General features: G+C 37.7%; 1 protein-coding gene across 2 annotated transcripts in view; it reads left to right on the top strand.

Moving 5' to 3' along the window:
* The window catches only part of YWHAE (tyrosine 3-monooxygenase/tryptophan 5-monooxygenase activation protein epsilon), a 62,123-nt gene extending 52,532 nt beyond the window's left edge, over positions 1-9,591 (top strand). Inside the window, exons 4-7 of one of the 2 annotated variants that reach the window (XM_047706899.1) lie at positions 237-443; positions 2,768-2,904; positions 6,740-6,786; positions 8,645-9,591. In XM_047706899.1, the coding sequence (XP_047562855.1) occupies positions 237-443; positions 2,768-2,904; positions 6,740-6,747 (352 nt within the window). In that variant the 3' untranslated portion in view covers positions 6,748-6,786; positions 8,645-9,591. The remainder of the gene's footprint in view (positions 1-236; positions 444-2,767; positions 2,905-6,739; positions 6,787-8,644) is intronic. The other variant, XM_047706898.1, reaches the window with a different exon arrangement.
* The last annotated feature ends 10,210 nt before the right edge of the window (positions 9,592-19,801 follow it).

Raw genomic sequence — 19,801 nt, 5'->3', positions numbered from 1 at the left:
GCAGTTAATTTCGCTAGGTTTTTGCTTATATTTGGTATTCTGAACTCTGAGGAGGAAAACTGAATAGATTAGTCAGTCTTTGCTGAAAGAGACTTTGTGAAATTATTGAAGTATCCATGTTAATTATTAAATATATTTCTATCACATTTCACATTACAGACTACAAAATTTTAAGTTTACTTTCATTTAAAAATTATTTTTCCTAATTCTGTTTGTTTTATTTTGTTTTGTTTTAGGAAAGGGGACTACCACAGGTATCTGGCTGAATTTGCCACAGGAAATGACAGGAAGGAGGCTGCGGAGAACAGCCTAGTGGCTTATAAAGCTGCTAGTGATATTGCAATGACAGAACTTCCACCAACGCATCCAATTCGCTTAGGTCTTGCTCTCAACTTTTCCGTATTCTACTATGAAATTCTTAATTCCCCCGACCGTGCCTGCAGGTAAGTCATGGAAGACAAAAGCTCTCACTGTGAAAGTGAAAAAAGTTACAAAAGAGAATTGTCTTGTTTCCTGGGATTGCCTTTGCAGCGTTGGCCATGTAACAGAGAATTCTTTTAGCTCTTAATGAAACTGCTTTGGATTATTTTAAGACCAACCCTATCTCAGTTCACTAGGATAGCAGTTTTGGATTATGTTGACAGGGAAAATTTTTGTTGGTAGGTTGCATTTTAAACTTGTTAGTGGGAGAGTGGAATTACAATAGACTTTTTTTAAATATTAGCTTTTAGTCTTTGTAGGCATGTTCACATAGTTAGGGTCTTAGTGTACGTATTTTATGTTTTCTCTTTTAATATGAGCAGTTCTCCATCTTTGTATGTTGATTCCCCCATTTATATTTTAGGTTATTCCCAATTTTTTGATACAGATAGAAAATTTAAAGGATAGCTTTATGTACATAGCTTTTTACTTGAAAAAAATTATTGTAAACTATAACATGAGGTTTATCATTCTAACCCTTTCTAAAAAGGATTTATTATAGAATGACTAAATGGGGGGACAGAGGGAGAGAATCTGGCAGACTCCCTGCTGAGCTTAGAGCTAGACGTGCGACTTGATCCCAAGACCCTGATCATGACCTGAGCCGAAATAAAAAATTGGCTCAGTTGACAGAAATTGGCTTAACTGAGCCACCTAGGCACCCCTCATTCTAACCATTTTTAAGTTGTACAGTTGAATGGCATTGAATATACCCACAATATTGTGTAATTGCCACCATGAAGGTATTTCTAAAACTTTTTCATCACCTGAAATCAACTAACCACTACCCAGTAATTCTCTAGATTTCCCCACCCCTGCCCCCACTAATCTCTACTTTCTTTCTTTGTGAATTTGCCTATTTTAGTTTCCTCATATAATTGGAATAATGTGTATAGTCTTCCTGAGTATATAGGAGCCAGATACTCCATGAAAGAGATTTTCCTGATATGAGGTGGATTCATTTGAATGCAAACCATTATTTATTTATCTAAAAACATTCTAAATTCCTAGTTGAGTTTGTCCAAAGAGGTATAGGTCTTAACTGAAGAAGTTATAGCTATTTGTTCAGCTAATAGTATTGATTGGATCTTTCATTGTCATTCTCCAGTGTAGCTCTCCATCACTTTGATTTAAGTCTTCTCCATGCCTTTGCTCTTAAGCATTTGCTTAACTTAATTATTTTTTAAAGATTTTTATTTATTTATTTGATAGGACATAAGCAGGGTGAGCAGTAGAGGGAGAGGGAGAAGCAGGGTCCTCACTGAGCAGGGAGCCCAATGGGGAATCGATCCCAAGACCCTGGGATCCTGACCCTGAGCCAAAGGGAGACGCTTTAACCAACTGAGCCATCCAGGCGCCCCTGTGAATTTACTTTTTAGCATTCCATTCATGCTCTTCTCCTTCCCTTTCGGATGAGTTCGTATTTGACTTCCTGATTTGCTCATTCTCTAGGGTTTCTTAAGTACTTTCTCCAGAGTAGCACTTCATACTTGTTTTATAATAGTTTTGTGTATCAGTCAGTCCTCTATTCCTAGATGTTCATTGTGGACTGAGAGTGTTTCTTTCCTTTCTTCTGTTTCTCCCCTAGTGTCCTGCATCACTTGGTGTACATCATGCACCATACATAGTAAATGTTGATTTTGTTTCTTTTAAATTCTAGTAAAATGGCTTATATACCACATTTCTGTGGGTTCTATACCCTCCCCCCTTTTTTTGCTTCTGTTAGCTAGCATTAAAGTCTTTGGAATTAAACTGAGCTGTTCAACATTTCATCTTTTTCCTTAAAATTTTATTAAATAAGTGAGCTGTTGACTAGAACTTGGTAATACTTTTATTATGCATATATTTTGGTGGTGGTTCAGGATAGAATTTGGTCTGTGTATTGTTTACTGATAGGCTTGTCAAAAGCCTGGTAAGAAATGGTGCTCTAGGGTGCTTGGCTGGGTCACTTGGTAGAGTGTACAACTCTTGATCTTGAGGTCATGAGTTTGAGCTCCACATTGGGAGTGGGATTTTTTTTTGTTTTTGTTTTTTTGTTTTTCTTTAAAAAGTAGTAGTAGTAGTAGTGCTCCAAAAATTTTATTGCCTCCAAATTTGCTAGATTACAAAATTAAATAGTTTTCATAAGTTGTAACTGTTGTTCCTTTATTTCAGTATTTAAACCCAAGATACTCAGTGTCACTATTAACATACTACAGGATAACTTAAGAAAAAGATTGATTTCTAACATGTCATTTCTGTTTTTAAAGGGCTTATTTTTGTAATATATTTATGTAAATACTTTTAGGTTGGCAAAAGCAGCTTTTGATGATGCAATTGCAGAACTGGATACGCTGAGTGAAGAAAGCTATAAGGACTCTACACTTATCATGCAGTTGTTACGTGATAATCTGACACTATGGACTTCAGACATGCAGGGTGATGGTAAGGAAACTTGGACATTAAATGCATCTCTTTCAATTGTTGGGTCTTTTTACTTCTAGGATTTCCTTGGTATTTCTTCACATTAAGCTATAGTTTAGACTCAGCCTACCCTCCAGACTATCAAATTTTAATACTGCCTTTACAGCAGATGATCTCAAAGTACAGTTTTCCATTTGGGGCTGTACGGTGATAATGTAAAAGACTTGTTTGGAAAGGGGACTCTTTTTTTAATATTTTAAGATTTAAAAAATTTTTGTCTCTAATGTTTGCTAAACTTAGTTTGCTTCTCTCACTGTTTTGGAAGTTGGAGGCAGGAACCATCTCATTTTATCTTTCTCAGATTAGGGATCTGTGTAATTGCATGTCATGATCACTGCTTTGGATGACTGGTATCCTCAGGTTAAAACTAGATGGTGTCAGTAAATTTTATGAATCAGCTTCTCTGTGGAAATCTTTAAAGGAAATTTTTCGTGTCTGTATTTTATAGAGCAAATGGAATGTCCTGCTCTTAGTCCTTATTTTTAAGAGGTCTGGTATAGGCCCTGTTGTTGTTTATTTTTAAATATAAGTAGTAGTTTACAAAACTTAGTCTTGTGATGGGGGTTAATATTTATTTTAAATGCCCAAATTTGTCATAATTGTTGATTTTTTTAAAAAAAGATTGTATTTATTTATTTGACAAAGAGAGATCATGAGTAGGCAGTGAGGCAGGCAGACAAAGAGGGGGAAGCAGGCTTCCCGCTGAGAAGAGAGCCAGATTCAGGGCTTGATCCCAGGACCCTGAGATCATGACCCGAGCGGAAGGCAGAGGCTTAACCCACTGAGCCACCCAGGTGCCCCCATAATTGTTGACTTTTTAAAGATTTTATTCTGCTTATTCCAGAGAATCCTTTTTATCCATGATAGAACATTGAAGAGTGACATGACCATTTTATGAGCTAGCTTTACAGTTGGTGGTGGTGGTATGGGAAGTGGAAACAAAAAGTTTGTCAATTTTAGTTGCAGATCCTTTGAGTGTTTTGGTTTTTTTTTTTTTTTTTTAAAGATTTTATTTATTTATTTGACAGAGATCACAAGTAGGCAGAGAGAGAGTGGGAAGCAGGCTTCTTGCCGAACAGAGAGCCTAATGCGGGGCTCGATCCCAGGACCCTGGGATCATGACCTGAGCTGAAGGCAGAGGCTTTAACCCACTGAGCCACCCAGGCGCCCCCCCCTTTAAGAATGTATTACCCACACTGGAGCATATGTTGCATTGCTTGAGGCTAGCTATGTGTATTGGTTAAGCCAGCATGCTGGACTGTCTTTGGAAGCATTATATTTCTTTTTCTTTTTTTTTTAAGATTTTATTTATTTATTTGACAGAGATCACAAGTAGGCAGAGAGGCAGGCATAGAGAGAGGGGAAGGGAAGCAGGCTCCCTGCTGAGCAGAGAGCCCGATGCGGGGCTCGATCCCAGGACCCCGAGACCATGACCTGAGCCGAAGTCAGAGGCTTTAACCCGCTGAGCCACTCGGCACCCCGGAAGCATTATATTTCTTATATTATATATAAGAATATATATATAATATATATTCTTATATTATATTTCAGTACATCTGAAAATGGGTTTTCTGGGCATGTGTATTTCAAGTTTCCTTACTCTGGAAGGATAGAGTCAGATTTTAGACTTCTTTAGGTACTGAAGTGAGAATTAGGTGACTCAGCTTTAAATCTAACTAGCTTTATGAAATATTTAGATACCTGACTAGGGTTGGCTTAAGATATGTGGCATATGAGACCTACTTGCACACTTACTGAACAAAGCCAGATGGAGCCACAGATTACTTTCCAACACAGCACTTCAGGAAACCACTGCCAGTCTGTGGGACTGAAAACCAATTTACTATCTCTGAACTAATGAGTTGAGGTTCCTTCCAGCTTTAACATTCTGTTGTATTCTAAACAATAACTACTCAGAAGAATGGCCAAACAGCTATGGACTCTTCATAGTCACCCTCAGCTCAGAGAAGATTAATATCTCTCTGCCTGTTTGAGGGAATAAAAGGAAAACATGTGGAGAGTTTGGTAAGCGGTATGACCTAAAGTAAGGTTTATACCCCTTTGACCTCTGGGGGCATTTTTCTGAGGGTGAAATAACAAAGATGATGACCTGGGTTGCAACCCTGCCTTTTTTTTTTTTTTTTTTTTTTAAAGGACAGTTCATTCCAACTTTTATAACTAAGCTTGCTAGATAATAAAATTAAATGGAAATATATTTTTATATTTTCTTCTTTTTTAAAATTTTGTTTATTTTTTTTTTTAAAGATTTTATTCATTTCATTTGACAGACAGAGATCACAAGTAGGCAGAGAGGCAGGCAGAGAGAGAGAGGAGGAAGCAGGCTCCCTGCTGAGCAGAGAGCCCGATGCGGGGCTCGATCCCAGGACCCTGGGATCATGACCTGAGCCGAAAGCAAAGGCTTTAACCCACTGAGCCACCCAGGCGCCCAAATTTTGTTTATTTAATAGAAGAGGCAGGCAGAGAGAGGCGGTGGGGGGGGGGGGGGAAGCAGGCTCCCCGCTGAGCAGAGAGCCCGATGCGGGGCTTGATCCCAGGATCTGGGTTCATGACCTGAGCTGAAGGCAGAGGCTTAACCCACTGAGCCACCCAGGTGCCCCTATTTTTATGTTTTCTAATGCTATTCTTACTTATCACTGGTAACCAGTAAAGTAAACTATATGTCATTTTGTTTTTACATAGAGCCGAAGATAGTTTTTTTTTTTTTTTTTTTTTTTTTTTTGGTTATCAAACATTTTATGAAATATAGATTGCCTTCTGCAATAGGATATTTTCTTGAAACTGCTTTACATAGTTGCAAAGGTTCTTTGTATCAGGGATGTTTTATTACATAGATTTTTCTTTAGTCCTAAGACAGTTTTATTTAAATCTAGTAAAATCCACTTGCTTTAGTTCTTACCACTGTAATGGACCGTTTATTAAATTTGGTTGAAACAGACTAATTTTCATTTAAGATCTTTGGCGATAAAATATTTGAAATAATGAAACAAGTTTAACAGTGAAAAATTCCAAGTAGTCTTTGGACATTTTGGTAAAATTAACAAATTATCTGAATTTACAGATTGTTGTGGGTACTAGTCATTTATTCGCCATTTTCCCTAAAAAGCATGTTTTATTAACTTTGGTTTTGTGACTTAGAATCTGTGCAAAATTGCAGTCATGGAATTGGCAGTTTCCCAGGATAATTGGATTTAGTTGACCATTATTTAGATAGTTTTCTCCTTTTTAAATTTTATTATGGAAAATGGTGTTAAAAAAAACACTTGAATTAAGGGTTTCTAAAGGAAGAAATGTGTATGCAATTCCCGAGCTTTTACTGAGATGTTTTCATGTTTTTTTTTAAACTGCAGAATATGTTCACTTTTGTCTGTGTTGGAACATCTTTATAAACATTACCACTTTTTCTCATCAAGTGATTTGAGTCCTTTTCTCTTAACCTGTTTTCAGAGGACTATTTCATAAACAAATCCATAGAAAGGAAATGTATGTTCTCTTCCTGTCCCCTTCTTCCCCCCCAAATCAGGAAACAGTGGGCAAAGAAATACCTGTCCAAAGAAACGCCCCTCCTTCTGTATACCTTTTAAGAGGATATTATTTCATCCTTTTAAAGGTAAAAGAAATAGATACTTTGTAGAGTGAAGTGTATACAAAGTAAAAAGACCCAAATCTGACTCTCCTAAATCATTGATGTTTTCTTTCGTCCTGCTCTCTCGGTTTGTTTTTCTTGTAATGTTGCTTTCATATGATTGTTCTCCCTCCCTTTTTCCTTGCAATATAGATTCCTAAAGGATAATCCAACTCTTCCTTTCCTAAAAACTCTACTTTGTAAGTCATTATCATGGCACAGCGAATTCTGCTTTTTCGTTTTGGTTCTTCACTAATCATGCCTGCATATACCATCATCCCTTTTGCTTACAAAACTGCCTGTTCTACATTCTAGGATGTGAAACCTTCCAAGACATTTATGATCTGCTACCTCTGTCTACCTCTGGTTGGGTGTGACTCATCTGACAGTATTCTATGCCAAAGTTACTTGGAACTTTTGGCAAATCTAATGGTTGCTTATAAGTGAATTAGAGTGTGCTCTGTTGTTTGTTAACCATATTTTGGCAGTGTATTGCTGTTAAAAATGAGCGTGAATGTTCCTTTCATTTCCTGAGTTTGAATACATAATTTTGGGAATCATTGGGTGGTGCATCATTTCTTTCCTCTGTAAATGGTTTTTTTGGTCTGTCTTTGCATGTCTTTTTCTATATATATGAGTCAGAACTCTTTATGTGCCTTAAGAACTTTTTTTTTTTTTTTAAAGATTTTATTTATTTGACACAGAGAGATCACAAGTAGGCAGACAGGCAGGCGGGGTGAGGGGGAAGCAGGCTCCCTGCTGAGCAGAGAGCCCCATGCGGGGGCCGATCCCAAGACCCTGAGATCATGACCTGAGCCAAAGGCAGAGGCCTAACCCACTGAGCCACCCAGGCACCCCACCTTAAGAACTTTTAAAAAAGAGTCACGTTTCAGTATCAAACATTTTGGTCAGAGAAGAAAATTTAAAGTGTCTAAAAATATGCTTACCTAATCCTCGTTGCCGTAACAGCATTGTTTTATCATATCAAGGTCTTTCAGGCTGCTTAAAAGCACTCCTCAGGTTAAATGCTTTATGGTGGTAGGCACCCAGTCTTAGTGTCATTTGTCCATCCTAATTAACAAGCAGTATCAATGGATGGATTGAACCGAAATGATTGTTGGATTAGTTAACTATTTATTTTGATTCACACTGTTAACTACGTAGGAATTGTAGTGATTTGTTAAAGCACAAAAGAATGTAACTTTTACCTCTTTCGTTATTTTTTAGCAAAAGCCTGCATGCTTTCTTTATTATGGCTGACTTATTTAATGCTTTTTAATAGGTCGATGATTCTCCAGTGAATAGGCTGGCTTTGTGTTGCATGTCATAGTGCAGCTCAAATTCCTCAGGCCAATCATCATGTTTTAAGGGAAAAGAAAAACCGGCATGAGAGAACTGGTCCAAATGCCCTTCTTTAATAACCTCAGCGGTCTGGTTTACTTTGAGTATGCTGTTTCACTCTGGAGTAAGAAACTTGGTTTATGGTTTGGTGTGACTGGCTAAGATACAAAATGTAAACTCACTTAAAAAAGCAGAACCCTCCCTCTAAAATTGTAGAACTTCTTTGGAGCATCTTACTGCTCATTTCTCTACTGAAGCATTTCACATGGAGCTTGTGGGTAGATTTTACAAAAAAAAAACCCTAATAATAAGTACCCTTGATTCTTAAAGAGGTGAGGTTATTGAGAAAGAGTATTTTGACCCCAGATACACATGAAAGCTTGAAAATCATTTAACAATATGGTTACCTTGGCTGTCTACTTTTAAGAGCTTATTTAGCATAAAAATAGTTTTACTGTGCATTGGTTTTTTTTTTGTTTTTTTTTGTTTTGTTTTGTTTTGTTTTTTCATCCTATTGACCATTCAGGACCTTGATCCAGCAGCACTTCTTGGCTTAGGCATCTCAGGTGTCAAGGATGGTATAAGTCCTTTGGCTGTCTGTGTTTAATATCAGTTGTAGCAAATGTAAGGCATCTGTGCTTGGAATGATACCTTTCTTTGTTACTACAACAGTCTAATTTAGTCAGTGTAAAATAATTAACTCGTTCTTCTTTGCAGGTGAAGAGCAGAATAAAGAAGCGCTGCAGGATGTGGAAGATGAAAATCAGTGAGACATAAAAGCCAACAAGAGAAACCATCTCTGACTACCCCATTCCTTCCCATCCCACTCCCATTGGAAATTCCCCCATTGTCACTGAGAACCACCAAATCTGACTTTTACATTTGGTCTCAGAATTTAGGTTCCTGCCCTGTTGGTTTTTTTTTTTTTTTTTTTTTAAACAGTTTTCAAAAGTTCTTAAAGGCAAGAGTGAATTTCTGTGGATTTTACTGGTCCCAGCTTTTAGGTTCTTTAAGACACTAACAGGACTGCATAGAGGCTTTTTCAGCATTACTGTATTGTCTCCTGCCAGATGTGGCAAGATCACCATTAGAAATGGAAATTACATTTAAAATCCATTAGACTTCTAGGTGATGCAAGCATCTAAGAGAGAGGTTAATCACACTATAGAGGCATTGTGGTATCATTTTTCCTTTTTCTAATTGTTTAAATTGAATTTTATACCAATGTTTAAAATTAATTGGGTGTTAGCTTGAAGTGGTTAAAGATTGTTTGGAGAGTTGTAATGGTTTTGCTGTAAAGTGTTTCAAACTCTGCTGAAACGTTGCTGAAAAGCATGGTGCTGGTAACAGTTCAACAATCCGTGGCTGCTCATTCTTGCCTACTTATACTCTCCCTCTAAAGCAGGTTAGCATTGAAGGTGGTATGGAAAAGCCTGCATGCGTGTTCAATTCTTTGTTTCTTCTCCTTCCCTTTCCCTTTGGGCCCCCCCTCCCTCCTTCGCTCGCTCAACCTCTTTTGTTCAGTATGTGTAACTTGAAGCTAATTTGTACTACTGGATATCTGACTGGAGCCACAGATACAGAATCTGTATTGTTCTTACTGAAACACAGCATGGAATTAACATTAAACTTAAATAAAACAAACCTAAATTAAAAATGCCAAATATTATTGCGCCTCCATCCTTTATCTTTCTAAAATAAACTCTAGTCCAAACACATTGACAGTATTGTTTGCCTAAATGTGGAAAATTCCCCCCTCTTCTTCCACAAATCACTTGTGTTTCCCAAAGATGATATGTATTTTTAGAAAAACCTTTTTCTTTGCCGGTAACCTGGTTGTTGAAGAACACTGAGTAAGAACACTCAAGTCAATTCATTCCCAGTCTTATCTTCTTAACCAGGTAACAACACGGTGTTTATTTTAATCATTGAAGTACAAACTCATACTCACACAAGGTGTAATTATATATCATTTTCTAGCATGGAATTTGGGTTGTACAACCAAATAAGGCTGAATGTGTCAGAATAATCTTCCTTAGGCTGAAGTAAAATTAACCCCCATTACCACTTCTAAAGGTCAGTGGCAGGAACAGAAAATAATTATATCCATTCTCAGTAGTACATGTACACATGGTAGAACTATGTGGCCACCCCCCTTACTAGAGACACTCATTGTTATATAGTTTTTTCAAGAAATAGTCTACATCAGTATGTATAAGTATTTATTCACCATAGACCATCCTGTATCAGGCATTTAGATCTAATTTGAGTGACTAATATGGATGGACTTAAGGTTTTTCATTTTTTTTAAAAACCAGTTGACTCCTTTTGGACAGATTATTTCCAGACTTGCTATTATAAATTATGGTGCTGCATTAAACATCTTTGTAACTGTCTCCACTTAATTATTTGCATTTCTAGATGTCCTGTGGGAGAGAACATACTTTTCAACTGATAAATACTGCCCATTTCCTTCCAAAGGGGTGGTTCCACTTTTAGAGTGCCCCCCAGTCCCGTCAGCAGTGTCTGAGAGTATCCAGTCTATCACCACACTTGAGTCATTGCTAAATGAGATCTTGACACCAAAAATAAACCCTGGCTTAGTTCTCAGTAGTGAAGACTTAGGAAATTAGCAGAAGAGTGATGTGTCCTAGTAGTTTTTATCTTTTTTTTCTCCTAGTAGTTTTTACTTTATTAAAATATGTATGTATGTCCATAATTAGGATAAACAAGATTTTTTTGTATTGCTATTCCATTAGATAGTTGTGGAGATGTGAAGCTATTTCCAAGAGGTTTTCAGGTTGATTGGTTCTTTTTCCAGCAGTCAGGTGGCCAAAAGTGTGCTGCATCAAGGTCCAAAACTGAAGGAATTCTTAAAATTCGATCAGATTTTTAAAGATGAGACTCAGGGTTTTGTAGTCTGCTCCCATACTAAACACAAATGCACACGTGCCTGGACTTAAAGAGTCAAACATGTGGGTAATGTTTTTACAGAACAGTCTGGCTTGTGGAGAGGATTTCTGTCAAGTTATGTTGTTACAGGCATGTGTTTAGTGAAAGGGGTCTCTAGTTGGCTCTGTGGATGGGCTTGTATTCAGCAAACTCAGGATCCCATGAGTATGCTCAAGAATGTGGCAGTCTTGGAGAGCGAAGAACTTGCCACCCAAAGAAGGCATTAAAGGCACTTGGGGGAGTATTGTGGTGACTGGTACAGGTCTTCAGATCCTTGTAAAGTATGGAAGACAGGCAACCAGGAAGACTGCAGAAAGGGGACAGCCCTGTAAGAACGGTCTCTCCCACTTCTGTCTGTGGTCTAAAAAGGTGGAGTTGTTTCAGCTCTGTTCAGTGCTTGAGGATCAGTTGGTTTCAGTAGAAACTCGAGTTAGCATTACAATTTGAAGGCAATATATGTTTCAGTTATAATAGTGCTTGCTTTGAAAAAAAAAAAAAGTTTTAAACCCAAAGGTTTAAAATGCTGGAAGCACCAATAAATATATCTGTGACTCGCCTGGGTTCTAGAACTGGTGGCCAGAAAAACATCCAAAGTTAGGTTTTGCTGCTTCAAGGAAGATGAGAATGAACTTTAAGTTTGGTTATTTTTAAGGGGAATTTGATGGAATAAATGTGAACATCTAACTTGGCTTTTGCCTCGGACAAATGCCACTTGAGAGTTTAGTAAGATCCCAAATCAGCTGCTTTTCTGTTAATCCTAGGACAGTAGGAGAGTGAGCATGCTGAGATGGCATTTTGAAGATGAATCTCACTTTGTTTTGAATATTGTAACAAGTAATAGGGGTCACTGGTGAATTTCTAGGATGGGTCATTAAAGGAATTGTGAGCTTTTAGAGGAAGTGATTCTGGATCCAATTGGCTAAGCAAAATCAAATCTTGTTTTATGTATCAGTTGAGTTACTAATCCTGTAGTTGATAGAACAACTAATATTTAGCAAACATTCAGTATTGGCTGTGTACCAGGCACTGTGCTTATTTTTTTAGTTTTAAAGATTGTTACTAGAGAGTACAAGCATGTGGGGGGGAGGGGCAGAGGGACAGGGGACGAGCAGACTCCCCACTGAGCATGAAGCCAGAAATGGGGCTCCATTCCAGGATCCTGAGACCATGACCTGAGCCATAGTCAGGGGCTTAACTAGCTGAGCCACCCAGGTGCCCCAGCACTGTGCTTGTTATTAAGCAGTGTCTGTAAACTAGCACATAAATATTCAATAGTTTGATGAGTTGTCACCTGCATTTTGCAAATAGGAAAACTGAAAAGTTGAACTTGGCCAAAGCCACACAGCTAGTTCAAACAGTTAAAAGTAGTACAAACAGGATTCAGAGTTGGGTTTGTATGACTACAGAGCCCATGTTCTTAACCATTAAGCCGTTCTTTTTGCTCTTTATCAAAACTGTTTCATTGAAATGTTTCCTCTAAAGTGACTGTTTAAAGAATACATTTCTGAGATCATCTTACAATTGATAAAATTGTACATTGATACATCCTTTTCAAAAGCTGTATTATGCATATTAAGAAATGGGCCCTGTGCTATCTGTTAAACCACTTTGGGGAAACATTAGGTTGGCATTCTGTTATGTGTAAGGGAGGGCTGAAAATTGTTTTTCTTAAAGAGTGCATTGCTTTTTGGACATTTACTTCTTTCATAATTGAAGTAAGAGTGTGTCCTTGCACAACCTGGGCAGTATGAATCCTATCCAGGGGCTACTTCTAAAGCTGCAACTGACCAATCTTCCTGTTAACGCTGAAACTCCTGGTACTCGTGCTTCCATTGTATATTGCTTGTTTCTAGGTCTTCCCCCAGACACTTTTCTTTTCTGTTTTAATTCCTGGTGGTTCTAGGTTTGGGAGAGGGCTTATTACAGCACCTACGGCTTCTTTTATTTTTTTTATTTTTTAATTTTATTTAAAGATTTTTATTTATTTATTTGCCAGAGAGAGATCACAAGTAGGCAGAGAGGCAGGCAGAGAGAGAGGAGGAAGCAGGCTCCCTGCTGAGCAGGGAGCCCGATGCGGGCCTCGATCCCAGGACCCTGAGATCATGACCTGAGCCGAAGGCAGCGGCTTAACCCACTGAGCCACCCAGGCGCCCCCGGCTTCTTTCCTATTAATAGCACATTTGTAGCCATGATATCAGGCCACCATAACTGCAGAGTTCCCTCAGAATTTGCTTTTAATGGAATTCTAGGAACTAAAGAGCATTTTTTCCCCACTAAGCCTCGTTCCTCATTAAGATGTAAGCCAGAACATTTAGGAGGTATTAATTTTGTCTAGGTAAATATTACAATTGTTAATTGGCAGAGATAAGATTTATAGAATAATCTGTTGTGAGGATGTAGAGAAACATTGTCATTTTTTGCATTCCTTTAAGTTTTATATTCAACTATAAAGAAAATACTTGAGAAGCGTACAGCTTAGTAAATTCCCACAAAGGGAATACACTGTTTAAGCATCACTCACATCAAGATCTAGAACAAGACCAGCATCCTAGAAGACTCTCTCATGCCCCCCTTCTCGGTCTGTAATTACCCCCTTATTTCTGCAATTGAAACCAATCTCCTGATCATTGCCATCAGTTTTGCCTGTTTTTGAACTTGATACAAAAGGAATCATACAGCATTTTCCCCCCTCAGTATTATGTGCTGGTCCTCCACAATAGTGTTTTCATGGCTATATAGCCTTCTGTTCTATTAGTATACCACTGTGTATTCTCTGGATGGACACTGGATTATTTTCCATTTTGGGAGGTTACCAATAATGATATTATGGACATTCTGGTACATAAGTTTTGGCATATACATATATGCATCAGTGTTGCATATATACCTGAGAATGGAATTACTGGGTTGTGGTGAATATATATGTTCAGCTTTCATAGATAATTGCAAGATAGTTTTCCAAAGTAGTTGTGCTGTTTTGCAGTCCTGCTGGCAATGTATGAGAATCTTAGTTGCTATACATCCTCACTGGCATTTAGTTGTAGGCTTCTGGTGGGTATGTTGTGGAATCTCATCCTGGATTTAATTGGCAATTTCCTGATGACTAAAGAGACTGAACACCAAAATATGTCTCCTGGACGTTTGGATATCCTCTTTTGTTAAATACCCACTTTTGCCTGTTTTTCTGTTGAGTTGTCATTTTCTTACTGATTTGTAGGAAATCTATATATTAGGAATAGAGAATGTTTTTGGAGTTGTTACTGCAATTCTATATTTCTATGCCCTGCTTTTTCATTATCTTGGTGTCTTGACAACATCTTAATTTTAATGTAGCCTAATTTATCCATATTTTCTAAGGTAAGTGTTTTATATATTTTATTTAAGAAATATTTGCAGACTCCGAGATCATTAATCTTTTATTTTTGTGGAAGCATTGTTTGACCTAGCATATCTAGGTCTGGAATCATCTAGGATTTGTTTTGTATATGGTAGTAGGAAGATGTTAAAAAAAAATACTTTACTGTGTAGATATTCAGAAGAGCCAGTGCCACATACTGTTTCATTGGTCTATTTGTCTTGGTGCCACTGCAACTCTGTGTTCGGTACCTGGTGACGTGAGTCCTCCAGCTTTTTGTTCTTCAAGATTGCATTGGTTATTCTTGGCTCTTAGCATTTCCATATTTTTTTAGAATTGGCTTATCCATTTCAGTAGTAAAACAGCAACAAAACCTGCTGGGATTTTGATAGCATTTTATTCCATAAGTAAATTTGGGAGGAATTAGTATCTTCACACAATTACGTCTTTTTGATCTATGAACATAGTATATTCCTCCATTTCTTTAGATGATTAATGCTTTTTTCAGTAATGTTTTGTAATTTTCTTTGTAGCAGTCTGATGCCTTTTGTTGGCCTTACTCCTAGTTTTTTAAATTTTTTGATGTTGTTTTAAATAGTATTTAAATTGTTTCATTTTCATATTTTGCTAATTTGACTATTATATATTATCTTGTATTCCATGGCCTTCTTAATTTATTGATTTCAACAGTTTGATGTAGATTCTGTGACTTTCTCTTTTTTTAAATTTTATTTTTAAGTAATCTCTACACACAGCAGGGAGCTCGAACTTAAAACCCTGAGATCAAGAGTCACATCCTCTGTCAACAGAACCAGTCAGGTGCCCTGAGACAGGTTTTTTAGAGGATTATTTGACAACATAAATGAAAGTTTTAAACACATGCATCCTTTGCTCACAAATATATCCTCACAAATATATGCAGAATATGTCCACTTCAGCATTATGATAGCAGATTAGAAATAACCTACATGCCCATCAGTCATGGTACATCCTTACTATGTACAAAAATGAGATAAACCATTTCTGCTAATACAGAAAAATGTCTGCATATGTTAACTGAGAAAAGGAAGATACATACTAAGATATATAATCTTGCATGTAAAACAGGAAAAATACTCTTGTGTACTTGCCTAGAAATTTCTGAAAGGTACAACTCTTTAAAAAACCCTCCAGCTTTATTGAGGTACAGTTGACATATAAGGTGCATGTACGAAACTGTACAGTTTGATAAGTTTTAGCATGTGTATATACCTGTGAAACCACCATCATAACGAAGATAGTGTAGCCTTTGCCCTCACAAGTGTCTTTTGTCCTTTGTTATTTGCCCTCCTCCATTCCTGATCAAGCATTAATCTGTTTTCTGTTATATTTGCATTTTTTAGAGTTTGATATAAATGGAATCATATAGTGTGTATTCTGTGTTTTTAGAGGGTGTGTCTGGCTTCTTTCAGCATAATTGTTCTGAGATTCATTCATGTCACATGTATTAGTTCATTCCTTTTATTGCTGAGAAGTATGCCATTGTTACGATATACAACAATTTGTTTATTCACCTACTGTTGGACAATTTGGTTGTTTCCAGTTTTTGTCTGTTACAAATAAAGCTGCTGTGAATGTTTGTGTACAAGTCTTTATGTGGGCATGTATTTCCCTTTTTTTGTGGATAAGTAGAAGTGGAATGGTTGTATAGTATGATAGGTGTATACTTAGCTTTTTAAAAGAAGCTGTCAAACTGTTCTTCAAAGTGATTGTACTATTTTATATTTCCACCAGCAGTGTCTGAAAGCTGTTTTTCTTTGTCCACATTCTCTCCAGCACATGGTATGGTCGGTCTTTAATTTTCCCATTCTTAAAGGTATATGGTGACATCTCATTGCGTTGTGGTTTGTTTTGTTTTGTTTTCTTCCAAGCAGGCTCCTGGCCCATCAAGGAGCCCAGCTCGAGGCTTGAACTCACAATCTTGAGATCAAGACCTGAGCTGAGATTAATCAACTGAGTCACGTCGGCACCCCTCATTGTGTTTTTTATTTGTATTTTCCTAATGACTAATGAAGTTAAACATCTTTTTATGTGCTTATTTGCCATCTGTATATCTTTGGTGAAATGTCTTTTTTTTTTTTTTTAAGATTTTTATTTATTTATTTGACAGTGAGATGCAGAGAGCACAAGCAGAGCAGCAGGCAGAGGGAGAGGGAGAAGCAGGCTCTCCACTGAGCAGGAAGCCCAATATGGGGCTCGATCCCAGGACTCTGGGATCATGACCTGAGCCGAAGACAGCCACTTAACCGACTGAGCCAGGTGCCCCAGTGAAGTGTCTTTTAATATTGAGTCTTTTGATCCATGAACAAGGTATATCTAGTAATTAAGTCATTCTTTAATTTCAGCAAGTGTCCAGGTCTTTTCACTTGAGTCAGATTTATCTCTATTTCATAATTTTGGATGTTTTTGTAAGTTTCTTTTTATTTTTACTCTCTTAAAGATTTTATTTTTTTGATAGCACATGCAGGGGGAGCAGCAGAGGGAGAGGGAGAAGCAGGCTTGCCGCTGAGCAGGGAGCCTGATGTGGGGCTCGATCCCAGGACCCCTGGATCATGACCTAAGCCAAAGGCAGGTGCTTCACCAACTGAGCCACCTAGGTGCCCCAGTTCCTGCTTTTTAAAATTCAATTTTTGATTGTTCATTGCTAGTATATAGAACAAAATTTTATATTTGTGTATTGATACTATACCCTGTAATCTTGCTAAAACTCACTTCTTTTAGTAGGTTTTCGTTCTTTCTTTCTTTCTTTTTTTGTAGATCTCATCAGATTTTCTTCATAGACAATCATATTTTCTGTGACTATAAAGTTTTCACTTAGTTTTTGCTCCTGTCTGGAGACGTTTTGTTTATTTTGCCTGGTTGCACTCTGGCTGGAACCCCCACTCAGTGCTGAATGGAAGCTGTATAGACATCCTTGTATTATTCTTGGAAAGCATTTGGTGTTTCACCATTAAGTATGATAGTCTAAGTTTTTTATAAATGCCCTTGATTAGGTTGAGGAATTTAGTTTGCTGAGAGTTTTTATCAGGAATGGAAGTTGGATTTGTCAAATGCCTTTTCTGGAGGAAAAAAAATACCTTTTCTGTATTATTGAGGTGATCAATATGAGTTTTCTAGTTTGTTAATTAATTAAATTGGGGTGCCTGGGTGGCTCAGTGGGTTAAAGCCTCTGCCTTCAGCTCAGGTCATGATCCCAGGGTCCTGGGATCAAGCCCCACATGGGGCTCTCTGGTCGCTGGGGAGCCTGCTTCCTCCTCTCTCTCTGCCTGCCTCTCTGCCTACTTGTGATCTCTCTCTGTCAAATAAATTTAGAAAAATAATTAAGTTGATTGCTTTTTTAATATTAAGCCAACCATTCCTGGGATAAACTCCAGTTGTTATGTATTATCCTTTAAAAATATTTTTGGATTTGATTTGCTAAAATTTTGTTTATTGTTTTGTTTTGTTTTGTTTTTTGTTTATTGTTTGTATTATATGTTCATGAGCCCATACCTGAAAGTTCTGAGGTGATGAAATGTTATTAGCACCAAAAGTTTTTCTTCTGTGGCACTGTGGACAAAATAGAACAGTAGGCATTTACAGTGGCTCAGCATGAAGGAATGGAAGAACACTTTACACTTGATCTTAGCCAAAAGGCCGAGAAGCGATGGAAGAACACTTTAAATGGTAAATATGAAGGTAATATAAAAGACTTAAGAGATTTTTGGGGCGCCTGGGTGGCTCAGTGGGTTAAAGCCTCTGCCTTCGGCTCAGGTCATGATCCCAGGGTCCTGGGATTGAGCCCCACATCGGGCTCTCTGCTCAGCAGGGAGCGTGCTACCCTTCCTCTCTCTCTCTCTGTCTGCCTCTCTGCCTACTTGTGATCTCTGCCTGTCAAATAAATAAATAAATCTTAAAAAAAAAAAAGAAGATTTTTAAATTAAGTGTTTAAGAAAAAAACTTTATAATGGGTTTATAACATCTGTAGTTACATCATACATATGGTTATGATAGCATAAAAAGGCAGCCAGAGGGTGGTAAGTGGATCCATTTTGAATGCAAGTTTCTCACATTTTACTAGGAGTGATGCAATATTAACTCCGAAGACCTTGAGATGTTAAGGATATATGGTATCTGGCAAGCACAACATAAAAAAAGAGGTATAGCTAAAAATATGTAGATACACTAAAATGTAATTGTAAAAAGTATTCATTAATCCAAAAGAAGGCAGGAGAGGACAACAGCATTTGTGCTGCCAAATCGCTCCAGGAGAGATTGAAAACGCACTAAGACCTAATTTTGACAGCTGGGAACATTTGTTCTTTGTTATTTTGATGGCTGGAGACTTCTCAACAGTGTTGACATTTGGAAATGAATCCTCTGAGCAAATTACAGAATAGTTCTGCAGATTATGCCTAGTGTTGTGCTTTTTGAAACAAAGTCAACATTAAAAAATAAGCCCAGGGGCGCCTGGGTGGCTCAGTGGGTTAAGCCGCTGCCTTCGGCTCAGGTCATGATCTCGGAGTCCTGGGATCGAGCCCCGCATCGGGCTCTCTGCTCTCTCGGGGAGCCTGCTTCCTCCTCTCTCTCTGCCTGCCTCTCTGCCTGCTTGTGATCTCTCTGTCAAAAAAAAAAATAAATAAATAAAATAAAAAAAATAAAAAATAAGCCCAAATAATTTCCTTATCTAAAAAATCTCTTTGTTGACTGAACTGACATTTCTTTTTTTTTTTTTTTAAAGATTTTATTTATTTATTTGACAGAGATCACAAGTAGATGGAGAGGCAGGCAGAGAGAGAGAGAGGGAAGCAGGCTCCCTGCTGAGCAGAGAGCCCGATGCGGGCCTCGATCCCAGGACCCTGAGATCATTACCCGAGCCGAAGGCAAGCGGCCCAACCCACTGAGCCACCCAGGTGCCCTGAACTGACATTTCTGCTGCCACCCACTGCTGGTGATACAGAATTTATAGTTTTGATTTCAGCCAAGTAATTGCCCAATAAAAATTAAATCTTTAGAGGAACATAACAGAATCTAGAGTCTCATGATTTATAATAAACTTGGACACAGTCCAAACCTCAGCATATGAAGAAACAAAAACGTGACCCATACTGGAGACAACCACTTGGGATTATTCCTGAGATGACCTAGATACGTAAGCAGAGTTTTATTGTTGTTATTCTCCCACTATAGCAGACAAGGATTTTAAAGCTGTTTTATCTATTATTATAATTGTATTCAGGAAGGAAAGGAAAATGTGTTTGTGACCAATGAAAAGAAATTGTTGCAGAGATACTGAAACCGTGATAAAGAACCAGGGGCACTGGGGTGGCTCAGTTGGTTAAGCATTTGACTTCAGTTCAGGTCATGATCTCAGGGTTCTTAGATCTATTGAGCCCCACATCAGGCTCCCTGCTCAGTGGGAAGCGTGCTTCTCCCTCCTGCTTGTGTTCCCTCTCTCGCTGTCTGTCAAATAAATAAAAGGTCTTTTAAAAATAATGAAATCTTAACCATGTGGACATTTTGGAACAGAAAAATAGCTTATCTGAAAT

The sequence above is a fragment of the Lutra lutra genome, chromosome 16 (assembly GCF_902655055.1).
Source record: "Lutra lutra chromosome 16, mLutLut1.2, whole genome shotgun sequence".
Taxonomy (NCBI): Eukaryota; Metazoa; Chordata; class Mammalia; order Carnivora; family Mustelidae; genus Lutra; species Lutra lutra.
Note: the sequence above shows the minus strand (reverse complement) of the source record. Positions and strands in the feature narration are given on the sequence as shown.